At 39.6% G+C, this 18,444-nt stretch overlaps 1 protein-coding gene across 1 annotated transcript; it reads right to left on the reverse strand.

Annotated features, from left to right (window-relative positions):
- Window positions 1–13,136: 13,136 nt before the first annotated feature.
- LOC102226180 lies at window positions 13,137–14,358 on the reverse strand. The gene is made up of 2 exons (XM_005811739.3): window positions 14,036–14,358; window positions 13,137–13,745 (listed from the first exon to the last, which is right to left on the reverse strand). The coding sequence occupies exons 1-2, from the start codon at window positions 14,257–14,259 to the stop codon at window positions 13,286–13,288; spliced, it is 684 nt and encodes a 227-aa protein (XP_005811796.2). The 5' UTR covers window positions 14,260–14,358; the 3' UTR covers window positions 13,137–13,285.
- Between the last annotated feature and the right edge of the window lie 4,086 nt (window positions 14,359–18,444).

Below are 18,444 nucleotides of genomic sequence, written 5' to 3' on the forward strand. Positions count from 1 at the left end.
GGAACATCTGATTTAAGGTATGAGGTGCTGCACATAAATCTGTCAAGCCCACCTACCCTACCAAGTAATTTATTACTCATTTTAAGTTCTATAAGTTTAATATGTTTGATGAGCTTTCCAAAAATCAACAGAATTCAGATTTTTCTGCATTCTTTTCAAAGCATATTAGACAAATGATCAACTTGCAGAAGCCTTCCAGTTAGGTAAGCATAAATGTGATTTAGTTTTTGCAGGAGCTGCAGTAATTAGCACGCTGTTAGCCGTCTCATGTGGAACCAAAACTAGAATGAACAAGTAGAAAGTAAATGTCAGTATTCCCTCAAAGGTCAGTGCTCACTGTGCATATTTACAAAATTCACTATAAATAGTCTGTTTTAATTGCCCTGAGTATGTCAGTCCAGTGTCCAAAATAATGTTGACATTTTATGCTTCTGCAAAGCACCATCATATATAACCATGTTGTTTCTGGACTAGAGAGGGATGATCTCATTTCCAAGCTCCTGCTCAGGCTGAGCCAGAGAGATTCAGGCCATCACAGATTTCCTCATCACCACGGAAACTGAGCAAACCGGAAAGAGAACCGGAAAACAAAAATAAGAGCTAAAGAGAAACCCAGCAAACCACCTCAACTGTCAAGAGGAGAGTTCAGTTTGACTCACTTTATTTATATAGTACCGATGTAGCACAAATATCATTTCAAGGCGCTTTACAAAATATAAAAGAAATTGCAAAGTGCTTTGATCTGCGTGTGGTGAGAGATTAATACAATTAAAAACTGTAACATGGGATAATGTGGAATAAGTGAAGCACTGTGAGTTTTTTCCTGATGTACTCTCAGTGCAAATGTATTCTGTCATTTGTAATTTCTTTTTCAGACATGAAAGAGAGAAAAAAATGCGTAAAATTGGAAGCTGGTTGTGATATAAAAAAAATCAAAGATCTTATTTTCAATCCACAGCGTCCGGCTCAAACTTTTACGTCTTCACCTACATAAGTGGTGCTGTGTGATGGAAAACTGTAACTGCAAATACATTCTACACTTTTCATTTCTTTATTGAAAAGTTGAAAGTACAAAACCAAAGTAATAAATATATTGATATTGTTTATCATGCTAGCGAAGCCATCATGTTTGCTTTTGTCCAAATTCATCTTTTTAACTGTGCTGTGGTGTTTTTTGTTTTTTTTTTCTCATTTGGCCTCTGACCTTTTCCCAGCGCACTGCACAGTCTACTATGTCCTTCTACTATGACCAAGACAAATGTGGACAAATATTACAATATTTTGTATAATATCAAGGAGACTTCCTCCAATTTAGATCTTCCTGTCCAAAGCAAATCCTCTCTAATGTTGTTCTACTTCAGCAGTTTTTACTTCCATCTGACTGTAATTTGCTTTTGCGTAATCTCAGCATAATCACTGAGCTTATTGATGGTTTAAAAAACACAAGAACATTTTCATATTAACCTCTCTGTGTCAATTTGTGTGTGTGTGTGTGTGTGTGTGTGTGTGTGTGTGTGTGTGTGTGTGTGTGTGTGTGTGTGCATCAGATGTTATCGGCAGCAGCGCTGTAAAGGTTGAAAGCGCTCAGAGCAGGAAGCAAGAGTGGCAGGAAACATTTAAAAAGTACTGATAAACCCACAGTACAGTCCCTGTCACTGAGCATCAACAGACACTGCTGCACACACACACATGCACCCCCTCACACACACACATTCAAAGTCACATAACTAAGACATAGAACATAGAACAACATTGTAGAGTTTGTTCTGTCTTCATTGAACCTTGAAGAAAGTTAAAAGCCACAACTAATGCTGCTGGTATGTTGCCTGAAACAGATATATGCATTTTTAAACATAAACACACAAACACGCACATGCACCCCCCCACACCCCCCCCACACACACAGCTTTTAAAGGCTGTCTCCTGTCTGGATGCTTGGGAGCCTTTCGGTGTTTATCCAGTCTGGGATTGGTTTATCTCCATCTCTGCTCTGTCAAGACAATATGCCGTCCACAGTTTGCTGATAAGCCATATCAGCACTAAGAACACATCGCTCCAATGAATCCGTGTCTATGCCTGACCTTTATTCAAATCATTAATGTATTTTTTGCATGCAGGTGTTTCTGTTTTCCCTCCTCTGAACATCAGTGAAAGAAGCACACTGTGGCGCCTCACAACATGCAGGCCTGAGGCTCTTCCCACTAATTAAACAGAAGAACAGATATTATTACAGCCATGATTAATGAGCTCGACTTCCATCGCTATTTCCTTACATGTTTTGTTTACCTTTCATCACTAAGCAGTAAATGAATTTGTCTAGCAGCCAGCTTTATCATCTGTTCCTGATGATGACTGTGGTGTTAAGGTCTGTCATGGCGTCTCAGGACTTGGCAACACAAGAGAGAGAACAGAAACACACACCGCCTTGCAATAGTTGCATTCGTTGAACGTAAATTAATTGTTGTTTTTTGTTTCTTTCTTTTATTGTAATGTCTTTAGACTCACTCAAAAAAATACAACAAGGGCGTGCCGTGGTGGCGTAGCGGTTAGCGTGACCCATATTGGAGGCCTTCAGTCCTCGACGCAGCCGTCGCGGGTTTGACTCCCAGACCCAACGACATTTGCCGCATGTCTTCCCCCTCTCCTTCCCTGTTTCCTGTCAGCCCACTGTCATATAAGGGACACTAGAGCCCACAAAAAGACCCCCTTTTTTACCCCTGGAGGGGTAAAAAAAAATACAACAAATCCCAATATACATTTTCTGTTTCACTCTTTGTAGACTACCACTGTTTTAAAAATGGATCTATCCTAACCTTTGAATCACACTTCTAAAAAGCAGTTATTTTTCTAAAAGCAAAGTAATAGAAAAAATAAAATCCCCATGAAATAAAAACAATAAAGTAAAGCAAAGCAGTTTTAAGTTTCCTACTCACTTGAGGAGCAGAATGTTAACATGTTAACAGGTTTGGGAGTGTGATTGATTGAATAAAGGATTTATTGTAAAAGGTTTGAGTGGTTGCTGCAACCAGAAAAGCATTCATTTTGGGGGGAAAAAATTAAGTTCCAAGAACTGTTAGATGAAATCACTCAATCAGGTTTATTTGTATATTGTGCACAATACAGAGAGCTGGTAAGACTATCAATAATGAAGCAGTTCTGAATGCAAATACTCTAGTGTCCTGCTCTAGCAGGCAGAATCAACACAAGTTTTATACCAAGGATCCAAACTATGGAAGAAACCAGACTTAAAACTGCAACTTCAGACTTTTCCTGTAAGTTATATATATAACTTATATATTATATATAATATGTGTGTGTGGGACGGGGTGCGTAGGCGTATGTGTGTGTGTGTGCGGGGGTGTGTTTGTGTGTGTGAGTTGAAATGGGACAACTGTTGTTGTGTGAATCTTTTTTTTTTGGCCCTCTTACTCATATTGTAACAATCTGAGCATGATGCTCCCGTTCTGTTGGATTATTTCCAGTTATAACTAACCTGAATGAGAATGCTGCATACAAACCTCAAATTATTACGTCCAATCTGGTTTGGGAATGTCTCAGGGTCTGCCAGAAAATATTGATAGGTCCTGGCTTAGGAACAAAACAAATCATTTCAATATTTACGTCCAGCTCATGTGAGTTTTGGGTTGTGTTTTTTACCATTGCATGACACCGGCAGGCCCAAAATCTGATTCCGATTCCAATACCGATATCTGAGGTTTAGTATCAAACAATATCGAGCCAAAATCAAAAAATTGTGCAGAATTAACTTAAAATATTTCATTTTAAAACACAGACATAAATGTTCTAAATTACAAATTTATTTGCTAATTCTGCACCAGTACAGCTCACCGACACACACTTCAGAATCTTGGTCAAACATGTAAAAACAACAACTTTCATTTGTTTAGTTGGTGCAATTAGAAGTAGAGCAGCCAGTGCAAAAATAAATATTAAATAAACTAATAAATACAACAGGTTGACTAGTTTGGTCAATCATGTAAAATAATCTGCAACAAACCTTCTTCCAAATGGTTCAGAAAGTGCAATTAGGAATTCAAAATTTTTGCTTTCATCTAAGTTGTGAGAGATCTTTAGTTACTGCTTAGTCCATATGTATGTAAGACATGAACTACACATGTCCTTTCAAACAATGGAGCTGGAAATACATTAAGAACTAAACCACCTGTTGCCTTTCTTGGAAAATGTGGGACTGATGTTTTTAGGGTTTTATTTCTGCTATGATGAAAACACAACATTTAACATTAGAATATTGAATCACACTAATAACATTTTTATAACAGGATTTTTTTTTAAAAAGAACTAAGCAAAAAAACTGAAGAACTTATGCTAAATGGGATAGTACTAAGGGCAGCTTTTAGGAATGGTATCATTTCAAGATTTTTTTTTCTTTTACCTTATTTGGACACTCAATATTAAATGGTTTCCAATGTGCTATTGTCATTATATTTAAAGAATCTTTACAGGTTAGTTCTAATATAGCGAGTGGTGAACCCAGAGATGTTATGTTGTCAATAAACATAAGTCTAATATGCAAAATAAAAAATCTGTTATAAGATTCAAAAAGGCAGAAAATACGTAAGTCCTTAAAAAAAAAGCTTTGTGTAAAATCAGTAAGAAAGAAGAAAGGGGCTGAAGAGAGCACGAAGAAGCCCTGGGGCTTTAGTCAGCCTTTGGCTTAATCGATAAGCTCATTTCAGCAATTGATCTCCAAACATTGTGAAGACACCTTTTACCCTCTGAGAGAAAATACTAAAACGTGCCAAGAGCAACAACAACATGTAATCTCCCAATCTGGGACAGAGAACCTCCCACTTTGGGAAACCAAACGTTTTTGGTTTCCCAAATAAACAAGTCTACTTACTTCTTATATCTTCTTAATAAACAAGTCTACATACAAGAAAATCTAAAAAAAAAAATCTTATTTAGATTTTAGTAAATATGCATGTGTCAGACTGTGCTTATTTGACATGTAAGGTGTGGGTTGATTCTTTCATGCATGTGTGAGATGTCTTTTAATCTCCATGGCAGCCATTCAGCTGTGCAAAACATATGGTTGGACCAGCACCGCCTTCGAGCCATAGCTAACATGACGTCCCCACTCGGCTCCTTCAGACTAGCCAGAAGCGATTAGCAAAACCTGGTGGAACTGTGGATATGCTGAGCTCATCTTAGGAGCTACTTCTCAGAGCAATGCTAGTAAAAACATTAAAGGGTTAATAGAGGAGTCATGTTTCAGAAAGAGCAGGAGTTTCTTAAGAAGACGGAGACTCAATTTCAGTTACAAAGTTAAATTTCTTTAAAGTCATAGTTGATATATCCAGCATTTTCATAACAACTGAAGGAAACATGGTTGCTTCATTAGGCTATAAAATGCCATCATGTGGCTGGAAAATATATGATACTGCTCCTTTAAAATCTGGATGACAGCCAAAGCTAAAATCAAGTTCAACATTTCTTCATAATTTTAGGTCCTTCTCACCATTATTATTATCCATATGAAATATGAAGAAATAATTAAAATCATCCTTACACTATACATGGCGATAAACAACAACAGATGAATGTTAATAACTATGTCATTGCAGAAAGCAGGGCCATTAAAGTAATGTGCTTCATATGAAGGTTTTATTACCTGATGTGAAGATTATTAGGTTAAAGTCAGATAAATAACATGACCTGCTTCTGTTGATGAATGTTTTGATCTAATTCCTGGAGCCTCCAAACAGCTCAGAGGTGAATGGTTTTCTGCTGCTGTCTTTGCTTTTTCCCTCCTACATTCTCAGATGCTCAGACTACAGACCTGCTGGTTTCATGTGCAATGATAGAAGTCTTTAGTTCCTGCTGTGAACACTCTCTGTTATCAGCTTGCTCTTTTGTTTGCAAAATAATGTGGTAATGCGACATTTGTTTTCTTGTGTGAATCACTTACCATCTTGTCAGAACATTAATACCATTTGGTGGACATTTTGATCCAAAATGACTCAGAAAATCAAACAAAAGTTTGTTCCCTTTTTTGCCCACTCTCATCTTCAGCCGTTTCTACGGAGGACTTTGCACACATCACACTTGAGCAGCGAATGTATTATTCAAAAGTGGATAATACATGTCAGGGGCTCTTCTTTAGGCTACAAACACAGATCTCAGTCTAATTTAACTCATCAGTCAGATGTTGGCAGCTTGACAGAAACACTAGCGTTTGTGAAAAATTATGCATTTCTTTATTGAAGGACCTGTAGAAAAACAGAAATGCCCGCCTGCAGAATGAATTTTTCACCAAAGCATCTGGCATGAGATCATCAGTCAGACAACATCTAGCTGTGGGCTCTTCTGCAGTATTCAAAAGATTTAGTATATGTTGCTAATTAAGTTTGTCATCTTTGTAGGTGTGTGTGTGTTCTTGTTTTTACCATGTCGTGGGGACCTCCTCCCTCATGGGGACCTAAAAGTTGGTCCCTGTAAGGAAGATGGGTTTAAATGACCATAAATGACCATATAAGCCATCTTAAAGGTGCTGGTGAAGTTTCAGCAATAGCCCATATCACATGTTTTTCTGTCACTTTTGTGTTAGTGTGTGACCCGATACGGCCCCCTATAGTTTCAGATTGGTACTCCACTTCATTGTAATTCACACACTTTTCCAAATATGGTCAGGTACCACCTTCTTCATGGTCCCCAAAAAGAAGGTTATGGCAAGAACTTGAAATTATTTAGTTTAAAAGACTATATCAACTTAAAAGATAAAATCCACAACAATAACTGAAAATGGACATTTTTCTACAAAGATTAACTCCACTGATTCAGTGTTTAGACTTTTGATTCTTTCAAAATGCCCACCATCAAGAATTGTTCGTATGTATTTATATTGTCTGTTTACTGATCTTTAATAAAGTCAAAAAAGACAAAAATGGGGTTCATTGTTTGAATTTATTAATAACAGAGTATGAAACAGAGTGCATAAAAGACTCTAAAGGTGTAAACATTTGCACAAATATTTAGTTTAGTAATATTCAACACTACAGTTTTGAAACAGCTCTATATATTTGTTTATACCACTTTTTCAACTACAGTTATTTTGTAGTTGGAAAGGGCAAATGTTTTAGTCTCTACATCTGCATAGATGTTGAAGCCATAAGGTAAAACACTAACAGCAAAAGAACTTTACAGCTTATTGACCCAAGTGGACTGTACACAAATGGAGAACCTTTCAGTTTTATTAATAATTAAATTATAAAAAATATACAATATATTTCTTCAACTACACAATTAAAATTCTTTTGTATTTACTTTCAAATAAATTGCCCATAGCGTATATTTAAGCTTGGGGTCATGAAACAAAAAGAGTTAAAAATGGGTTTAAAATACTCTGTTTCTGATAGGGACTTTGTAGCAGTCACTTCTCCTAGATTAATATGTAGAAAATGTCATAGCCAATTGCAAAAGGGCAACAGGTGTGCATTGCACTGAACTTCCTTCACCAGTTCTTGATGTTTAGAAGACAAATAGTAGCTGTGGAGACTAAACTTTTTTTAAACAAAAGAAACCTCTAGTAGAACCTAACAAAGTGTCAGTGACTATTTGCCATAAACAACTAGGATTTGCATGCTGTCATCTTCTCTGGTGGTGTCACGTGACTGGCTTAATTTTAGCCTTTTCTTTCTCCAAAACCCATGGGCCCTGCATATTTAACGAAATATGCAGGGCCCATATCACCATAACTTTTGATAGGAACAAGTTACAGCAATGGGACTTACATTCCTGCAATTGTTTCAAAGATTAGATGTCAATAGGCATATAATAAATTTGATTCCATTGATTGATCATTTGAGGCCTTCTGAAAACAACTAAATGTGTCTAGGTCGCAGCTATGACCCCAACAAGAAACTTTCTATGGAAACTAGGGTCAGAAAATGTTCCCTGGGGGTTCTGGGTTTGATCAGATCGTAGCTCACTGCATCAGTGCATCATCCAGTGCATCATACACTGCGTTATCCAGTGCGTTATCCAGTGCGTTGCATCATCCAGTGCACAATGCACTGCATTATCCTGTGCACGATGCACTGCACATATCCAGTGGATAGTGCAGTGCATCTTCCAATGCATAATGCACTGTATATGCCGGTTTAATTGAATGATGAATTTTTATAGTGGGCCCAATGCTCATCAGCCATCCCCAATTTTACAGCCTTCAGGCCATCAGTTGGCCCACAGCGGCCTCAGGAACATTTGGGTGACCTTTTGACCCCAAAATTTCCATCAGTCCGTTGTTTTGAAATGCAAGTAGATTGAAACTGAAATTTGTGTTGGGGATTTTGTAGGTTCAAGTGACATCTAATGTTTTTTAAAGTGAATTTGGGGATTATCGACTGCCAGTAGTATTTTTTTAAAGGTTTTATCGGCTCTAGTGGCTTTTATTTGATAGTGACTTAACAGTAAAATGGGTAATGAGAGAACAGGGAAAACATGCAGCAAAGGCCGGGAAGCAAACCTGCGACAGCTGCATTGAGGACTAAGGCCTCCATATGTGGGTTGTGCTTAACCTCTGCGCCGCCACAGCATCCCCTACCAGTAGTATTTTAAAATTCAGATTTCTCTGTTGATCTATATCTAACACTCTGTCTTAAATTAACACATTCATAGTGTTAACTTTTGACACTACACACTAGTGTTAGGTAAATCAACACTGATGTGTGTCAAATTTCAACTAAGTGTTGGTTCAACTCTATCACAAATAACACTTTCAAAAGTGTTACTTTAACACAATCAAGAGTGGACCAATATAGACATTTTTCAAATTTGCTGTGTTGAAGGACAATTTCATTCATAAAAATGAAACACTGCAGACTCATTCAGTAAAAATCACATTATTGAGATGAAGCTGCTTTGTATTTAGGCTGAAGTGATCGCCAAAGAAAACAGCATCATCCTCAGAGGAGGAGTTTCTCCAGGGCAAACAAAGAGTTCCTCCTGAGTCGAATGTATGATTTTATGATAATGATGACCTCATGACTCTCCTCCATGAAAACAGGGAGCTGTTTTCACTGCAGAATGTATGGGAAGCTTTGTCTAGGGATCTGTCGTCATCTCCAATTTTTGTCCAGTTTTCTCCACACATGCTGACACACACACACACACACACACACCCACACACACACACACACACACACACACACACACACACACACACACACACACACACACACACACACACACACACACACACCTCTATGACTTGCCCTCTTTTCTAAGAACGTCATTCCATAAATACGTGAAGACATTTGTTCCACCAGGACTTTAAAAACGCCACAGCTTACGCACATTCAGACCAATAGATGCAGTCAGATTTATGTACGCCTATAAACAACAAGCTCCCTGTGAAGTCTGTGAAGACATTTTATTTCCAGATAACAATTATGACATTAGAAATGACTGTTATTATCTTTTTGATTCACAGCATATTTCACACTTAGTCTGAATAAGCAATACTAATAAGGGCTTTCTATTCTTAATCCACATGCTTAAATATGACGTCATTCCAACCTTTGCAGTTTTCACAGCTTCAGCTCTTCTGAAAAGGCTTTTCCCAGAAGAAAATGTCTGTTCATGACAATCTTTTATCAATCTTCTAGAACCACAACTTTGAGGTCAGACACTGATGTGTCACAATAACATCCTATGTTAGCAACAGATCATAGACAGAGAAAGAAGTAAACTAGGAATGAGTGGGCCACGGAGGACTGAGGAGAGCAGACAGGGACATTCAGAGTCTGGTGAAGATCTACAGATTACAGGTTTGTCTTGAAGGCACAGAAACATGGATGATTCTAAGCTTGTTTGCTTTTAAATTCTGATGACCATTCCAAAGTTGCCATCTTTGGACCAGAACCTGTGAAAAATGAGTTGCTCAGTCAATCACTTGAAAAATCCTCTTGCCACAATGTGAGAGTATAAAGTCGGATCACTTCCTGCCTGAAGATAATTTTGTTAAAGGTGGTTAATGACACCTTGTTTCGTACAAAGCTTTTACATTCTTTTCCAGCTTTTTACAATAAATGATAACAACATAGAATCTATTTTTTTACACTCCAGTTTTAAATGATTTTTAAACCTGATAATGACCAGATAATGGTACCTGAAACCTGCAGCAGCGTTTTATTCTTTTTACTGTTACTATCTCCAGTCATAAGAAGGAGCTTACAGTCCGTGTGTTTTGACTTTTTTCCATTTTACAGTAAATGAGGTCAGTGGGCTCCAGGGATCACTTTCTGCTAACGGTCCTGATCCATGTCCCACTGCAATTATAAAACTACCACTTTAAAGTCTTTTGTTTGTTTTGAGTTTTTTTCAGTTTCAAAACTTTGGAAGAAACACTGACTATTAGCACCTGCATGTAGATGATGTTTTGTCATTTGTAATTGAAAACTATCATGGGGGTGATGAAGCAGGACCAAAATTGAGACAAAACCTGTTAGGATCCTGGTGAAGAGCAGGACTTAATCATTAAAACAAAGAAAAACGTGCAGGTTTTTTAGAGAATAATAGTAAAAAAACAAATGAAACCAGAGCCAGAGTCTCCTTTCAATAAGATGTCAGTGTAGTGCAGCTGTGACTGGAGTTTTTCTCTGGCAGTATGGAACATGGAGTGATGCAGTACTTCCCTAACTGCTGGGCCTCAGCTGGCTGCAAGATGGTAACAACAATTAGTTTGAACTTTTTCTGGCATCACCGTTATTCAGTTTCAAAGACCTGTCAACCCAGTAGATGGACAGACGTGGTCCAACAGTGACAAGCATGCAGTCCACTCAAAGTACCCAGAGCTTCGAAGACAGGAAGGAACATATTCTGGTGGCTGTGATAAGATCCTACTGGTACTTAGTGGATAATGTTAATATCAGTTCATGTTGTCCTGTCAGTGGTGAAATATGTTTCCTCCTGTAGAGAGACAGGAAAGTCATCTGTCACATGCTTCGGTTTGAGGTTTAAAAATCTCCCTCCACACATGGAGAAAACATGGAAGAGTGATGAAGTTTCCCAGGAGGCTGGTCGACCAAAATGACCCCTAGAGGTCTCAAAAGACTACACAACAACAACAAGCCTCAGTAAAGGTCAGAGGTCATGTCCCCACCAGAACAAAGAGACTGAACAAAAATGGACATGGACATGTGGGTTTGGATTTTTTTTCTCTCCCTTAATATTAAACACCTTCTCTGAAAAGTGCCTTTTGTGTTTTCTTGTGTTGTCTTTGACGATTTAAATTGGTTTGAAGTTTTGAAACACTGAAGTGGAACAAATATGCAATAACGTAAAAGGAACTCAGGAATGATGCAAACATTTTTTACACCACTATATCGAAAAACATGACCATGTACTGTAGTCCCACCTCTCATGTCAGTGATGGTTAGAGTCAGTGCCGTTGCCCAGGCTTGCAGGGCAGCAGTTGCCCACCTGCCCTGAGGGCTCTCAGTCTCTCACAAATACTGTTTTGTTTGGTCACAGACAGGAAAATGTTGGTTTTCCCTTGCAGGTTTTGTTTTCCTCTCTCTTATCATCATGTTTGTTCCATGTTTACTTCATTTTCATGCACACAATCAGCTTGTACTTTAACTGAATAAATATGACAGATAACTATCTTTCTTAACATAAGACTGTTTTAAAGCTACAGTTGCTAAGCTACAGGCAGCATATGTGCTAAACATGGCAATAGACTGGCTACCAGAGCAGATAGCCTGGCTATATAACCAACTTGTTAAACTCCCAGTGTTACTCTGCAGCAATCAGGATCGAAAAAATGCAACATATTTAGTTTTTGCTGAGGTCTGACTATCATAGTCAATGCTATAATATTATAACTGCTACAGTAATCAATAGTTGTTTCAGATAACATGAAAACAACTGGACCTTGTTATACATAGCAGTGAGTACCGTTATGCTATATGATTGTACATGCGGTCATCATATTGAGAGAATGTCATACTGACCGATGCCTCGCCATTATTACTATAATTAGGATTAGCTTTCAGTCTCCTGAGAACTTTAACAGTTTAGTTAACCTGAACTGCCACACAACAAATTCTCCAGCTGTCAAATCCCTGTCACCGGTTTAATCTGCATGTTTACGGCCACATGCAGATTAATGGAATGGAATGAATGGAATTCAGCCCCTGAGGGATCCGAGCCGTTTCAAAAATGAAATCGAAAAAGGTTTTTCAGGACTAAACTCCATTAGAGGAAAGTGAGAACGTGGATATGTTTTGGGAATTCAACTGAGCTAATCCTTTAAAACCTGTTGCTGTTTACTGTCTTCCATCTGCTCTCCTCCTCCTCAGCTCCTCAGGGCAGGACAAACATTACCCTGTCTCTGTCTGCACCGACTGCAAAACAAGACGAAAGGAAATGTCGCTGGAACCTTTTAAAGGTTCTGATTCAGTCTCTTGAGGTGATTTTAGTGATTAGGACAGGCCTCTGCTCTGCCCCCCTCCACGTTCCATTCAGATTGGATGTTGGCGCCATCATGTGGCCAACAAAGCTCTTCACTTCCCGTAGTCATTTACTAAAGTGGCAGCATTATGTCAAATCAGCTTTTTTGAGTTTTATATCATGTTCTATTCTCTCATCAAACACATACCTGGAGTGTTGCTTTCATTCTTTCATGGATGTTTGAGAAATCCTTGAATCTCCATGGCAACCATTCCGGTTAGTAAAACGCTTGGGTGGACCTAGCCCCGCCTTCAGTTTCCAAGCTGAGCCTTTCAACATAGCACCCCTCCCCTTCTCACCTCTCCCCCACTCAGCTCCTTCAAACTAGCAGCAGCAATTAGCAAACACCTGTTGGAAGTGCAGATCTGCTGAGCTCACTGCACAAACTATTCCTCAGTCCAGCACTCAGAGAAATGTTTGTAAATGCTTAATAGAGGAATGTTGTTGTGATGACTTCCTGAAGGCAGAGTCGTCACATCAACAAGACTTTCTTAAAGAGACAGAGGCCCAATTTGAAGGTGTTAATTGCAAGGTCAATTTTTTTTTAAAGTTATGTTTGATATGTAGCATTTTTATATCAAGTGAAGGTAACACAGTTACTTGACTGGAAAGCACATAATACTGCCCCTTTAACACATTTGATTTTCGTCATTTATTTTAATTTTAACACTTTCAAAATATTACAAAATATATTTAAAATAAGCTTTCAAGATATCAATTTAAACTTGACTCATAGTTTAGTCCTTTTTTGGATGTCATTAGAAACGTGTTCCACTTTGTGTCTGTAGCCTCAGTCTTTATGCTCCTGCTCTGTGTCGTCATTTTTAATGGGGAATTCCAGCGACGTCCTGTAGCGGATGGGCACCTGCTGCTCCTCGTTGATTGGCTGCCGGGCCACAGGGGCGTGGATCCGAAGCTGCCCGCCGTCCATTAGAGAGCAGGAGAGACCTGACAGGTCCAGGTGAGCGGGCAGATCTATTCTCTGCATGAATCCCATGTGGGATGAAGCCGAGGAGGAGAAAGAGGAGGAGGAAGAGGAGGAGGAGCAGGACTGGCTCTCCTCTGCTCCAGCCTGCTTCATGGCCACCACCGCCAGACTTCGGCCTTCCAGTTTGACGGTGATGTCCCCGGGGGCATAACCCCGGGCGTCTAGGGTCACCAGAAGGTCGCCGTTGTCGCTGGTCTGCTGTGCGTCTCGGTGCAGCTCTGTGCTGACTGCCTCTGTCTGCTGCTCTCTGTCTTCACTCAGTCTAGGAAAACCGAACACCAGGGTCAGATGGACTTCAGCTCAATTTCAATTCACATTATTTATACCATGCCGATTCACAACAAACGCCATCTCAAGGCATTTTGCCAAAAAAATAAATCACTTTAATTCAGTCATGCATACATTCCAACTATTTATCAAACAGTACACTATGCTCAATGAGTTACTCGAAGTAGTTTAAAAAGTTTCTGTCTAAGGCCTTCCACTCAAACGTCTACAGGTTTGAACAAATAAGGGATAAGATGGACTGAGGGTCTTAAATCTTGTGCCTACCTTTTCAGTGTGGAGGAAATGACAGGAAACTGGGCCAGTTTGAGCAGCTGTGGTCCAGCATGGAGCTCCCTGAGGAGGCTCTCAGCCAGGCCGGCTCTCCGGCTGAAGAAGTTCTGCTGCAGGGAAGACAGAGCTTCATGACGCAGCGGCCAGAGGATTCCCTCCTGACTGAGGAACGGGTCATCAGCCAGTAGGCTGCTCAAAGCTGCGTACTGGGACATCATCACTGTCCGGCTAAACAGATCCTGACTCCAGGTTTCAAGAAAGAAAGAAAGTCAGCTTCTGTTTGCTTCAAGTGGGTATTTCAGACTCCTCAGCTGCCTTGGTGTAAATCTGCCCCTGGTCTCAGATCAGCTATATACCCCAGCCTGGAGGCGGGGCCCTCCCACTGAGCTATTTACACCCCATGAGCTCAGCTCAGCTCAGCCAGGTCAGGAATGCCCTGCTACTCATCAAAAAGCTAAAGACAGCTCATGCTCAGCATCTACTGCTGTGTATGTGGGCGGCTGTGAAAAGAAGATTTCCTATTTCTGGGGGATTCCCTAAGCAGCCTGCTGTCACACACCTGCTTTCTGTCATTCCTAAGAAGTGACACAACTAAACCATGAGAGTGAGCCGAGGATTACACGTGAGGAAGACAGGAAGACAGGGAGTGAAGATAAGCACAAGGTCCAAATGACCAGTCAGTGTTTGTTTATACTGTTGTCATTTTATTTATATGAGATATGAGGCTTAAACTCATAATGTGTTTTACCACAAATCTTCATAATAGGTCTGAATATTGTTAAAAATTATTTCTTTAAGGAGCAGTATTATGTGTTTTCCAGCCATTTTATAGCATAATCAAGTAACAACGTTACCTTAAAAATGCTGAATATGTCAAATGTGACTTAAAAGGATTTTGACTTTGTAGTTGAGAATCAATTTCAGAGACCAGTCCATTCATTCATTTGAATTGAAATGGATGGATGGATGGATGGATGGATGGAAGGAAGGAAGGAAGGAAGGAAGGAAGGAAGGAAGGAAGGAAGGAAGGAAGGAAGGAAGGAAGGAAGGAAGGAAGGAAGGAAGGAAGGAAGGAAGGAAGGAAGGAAGGAAGGAAGGAAGGAAGGAAGGAAGGAAGGAAGGAAGGAAGGAAGGAAGGAAGGAAGGAAGGAAGGAAGGAAGGAAGGAAGGAGATTTGAAACCTGCTGTTTCATTAAAACTCTCTTCATTGATCCGTGCTGAAGACTAAGACATGGGTGTTGCTTGGCAACTTGGATCTTCAGCTGACTCAGTAGATTTTCTGTGGTACAGAGATCTGAAGACAGGCTAGGTAACTCCTTCGTCGTCACGGAAATCGTCTGACATCCATTCATCTGATGTTAGGTTTTTATGTCACATTCATACTGGAAGATTCATCCACATTCCATCTTCATTGTTCTGACTAAGTTATAAAGTTCCTGTTCAGTATTTTGTGCTTTCTGTTCCTGTCTCATAGCCTGTTTAGCAGTCCTATAACAGGAGAGCCTCATGTTTCCTTCTGCTGTGTTTGTTTGTGCTGTTCTTCTGGTCAGACTCAATATTTCTCTTCCATCAAACCCGGTGGGTCCAGATGAAGACCCACAGTGTGATCTGGTCATCAATATATCTCATGCATGACGGAAATTTCAATGTTCACTGGGAAACTTTCAATGCGCCTCTGGCTTGTCATGTTATCACTGGTGAGATTGTGGTCCGACCAGAAGTTTCCCTTTTGCTGTTGTTGGCCAACAAAAAACTTTTTTCACCCAAATATGTACAAATGCATCTTTTTTTACACAATTTGTTTTTTAACTTTTTTATGGAAAAAGTTTACGTTTTTGCAAGCAAAGATACAAAATCAGCAGATAAAATTTAATCGAATAAAAACAATAAATCCATAAACCTGTTATGACTCCTAATTTGATGCGAACAGATCATTGCTTCTCTGTCATTGTTTTCAGACAATATAAGCCAAATTATGTGACTTGAACGCTGATATATATTTGCTTTGTAATTGATGTTGTAATTTTATTTATTTTTTTTTTTTGACTAATTCCTTTTACTAAAAGGAATCAGTAAAGCTCATATTGGACAGGATTAAGGTCTATCTCTCTTGCTTCCAGTATTTTCAAAAGTCAAAGCTAAATAACAGATTCTCTTCACTCATTTTTTACAAATCTCTGCAAACAAATGTGTTTAAACGAAAGAGAATCATTTATTTCCTCTGTTGGTGTTCTAATTGTATTGAATTGGAGTAGACATTCAGGCAGAGGACATGTAGGGCAGCAGAGTAAACACGGCCAGCTGGGGCTCAGGTTACCGTTTCATCACTGTTTCTCTTATGGATGAACTCAGATTGCTGACGTTCCCCTTCAGCGTCTGCATGTGTTTATGTGAAGCTGCTAACATTGCAAGAAGCCTCTGTCACGTTCTATTCACGGCCAGCTTGGCACCGTTCCACAAACATGCCTTTAATCATTGGCTCAAACATGGAACTAACAAATTTGATTGGCTAAGACTCACTGTGTCACTGTTTGATTTCTAATCATGCTAACATTACATCAGCCTGATCAATTCTATTACAGTGTTTTATGATCTAAAGTTGTAAACGTCTGTCCTGCAGTAGGTTGTGTTTTCAGAATCTCTGTCCAGAATTGGTTGAGAATCGGGTTTGATTCTCTGGCTATGCTAAATACAACAAAATCTCTTCCTTTCCATTTCAAATTAATACAGTTCAAATTGTGAGGAAGACGCTGGAGAAACTCAGCCCCAAGGAGCCGTCATGCTACCATAAAAAATAAGTTTGTCTATGAACCAGAGGAGGCCAGAGACGGAAATAGAAGAGATATTCATGACGACTGCCATTTCTCAGTTATAAAGCTCTTATTACATCAACCTGTGTAGTCAGGTTTGAAATTAAGTTTGCTCTCATCCAAGTAGTATTTTTATATTAGCAAATATATACAAGACCGCGTGGAAAAGCACATACCCTCAGAAAGATTTTTTCTTTTTATACATTTTTGCTTTTGGTTATACTTAAAAGTTTCATATCCATCCATCCATCCATCCATCATTCTTCCGCTTATCCAGGGTCGGGTTGTGGGGGTAGCAGCTTCAGAAGGGAGGCCCAGACTTCCCTCTCCCCGGCCACTTCTTCCAGCTCTTCCGGGGAAATCCCGAGGCGTTCCCAGGCCAGCCGAGAGACATTGTCCCTCCAGCGTGTCCTGGGTCTTCCCCGGGGCCTCCTCCCGGTGGGACGTGCCCGGAACACCTCACCAGGGAGGCGTCCAGGAGGCATCCTGACCAGATGCCCGAGCCACCTCAACTGGCTCCTCTCAATGTGAAGGAGCAGCAGCTCTACTCTGAGTCCCTCCCGGATGACGGAGTTTCATATCATTCATCAAATATCAGATATAGATAACCTAAGAAAATACAATTTTTAAACGGGGATTTTATTATTTGTGTAGCACATTGGAGCGACTGAGCATCACACCAGGATGTTTTCACCAGGGAACAGTGATCAGTGGAAAACACCTGATGATTGTGAAGAGCAGAAAACTCTGAGAGTTTTCAAATCTATCTTGAAAATATCTTTAAAAAACGGCTCAGATATGTAAACATTAACTGTGTGACTCTGTATGTTTGTCTACTGTGATTAGGAAGTGATTTGAAATGTATTTTCTGATCTGTTTTATTATTGTATATAAATGTTTGTAATCTGTCAAGGAACAGCAGATGTGAATTATCTAATTTGGTACAGGGGACTTTTATGTTTGAGCTGTACAATGTTCCTCTCTAAGTAAGGTTTATTACCACTAATATAAAAATTGTTTAAAAACAAAAGAACAAAAGAAAAGGGGAAAAAAACTAAGGCACACAGCCCAGAAAAGCACCAAGCGTCTGGTACCAGGGAGCAGTCGGTTTGTTCCTTGGAAAGCCAATCAGCCGCATCATAACCAGCAGTGTTATTCCTGGCAGCAATGATCTGGGGGGGGGGGGGGAAACTGTACTGAACTGTGTTTACTTGCACAGCCAGCCCCAGCATCCACCTGCATCGATGCATACAGGATTTTAACAGGAACTGCTTCAAACTGTACCACCTAGTTTTCCTCATTTTACATAATTACAGAGTAGGCTCACCTCCTTCTGCATTTTGTTTTATTTTGTGATAGAGGATTCATTTTTGTTCTAAGGTCTGGAAAATAGAAACACGTTTTAGCTTAATTTGTTAGGATTTTAAGGTAAAACATTTTATGTAGAAAATTGTTTTTTACTGAGCGAGGCAACTTTAATTTTGTAGCAGCGGGGGCAAACATGGCTCTGTGGATGGAACAGTGGCTGATGAGGCTGGTGACGTGCAGGGGGGCCGCAGTTCACCGGGATCAGAGCTGCAGGACCAGCGGCTC

This window comes from Xiphophorus maculatus, chromosome 16 (genome assembly GCF_002775205.1).
Source record: "Xiphophorus maculatus strain JP 163 A chromosome 16, X_maculatus-5.0-male, whole genome shotgun sequence".
Classification (NCBI taxonomy): Eukaryota; Metazoa; Chordata; class Actinopteri; order Cyprinodontiformes; family Poeciliidae; genus Xiphophorus; species Xiphophorus maculatus.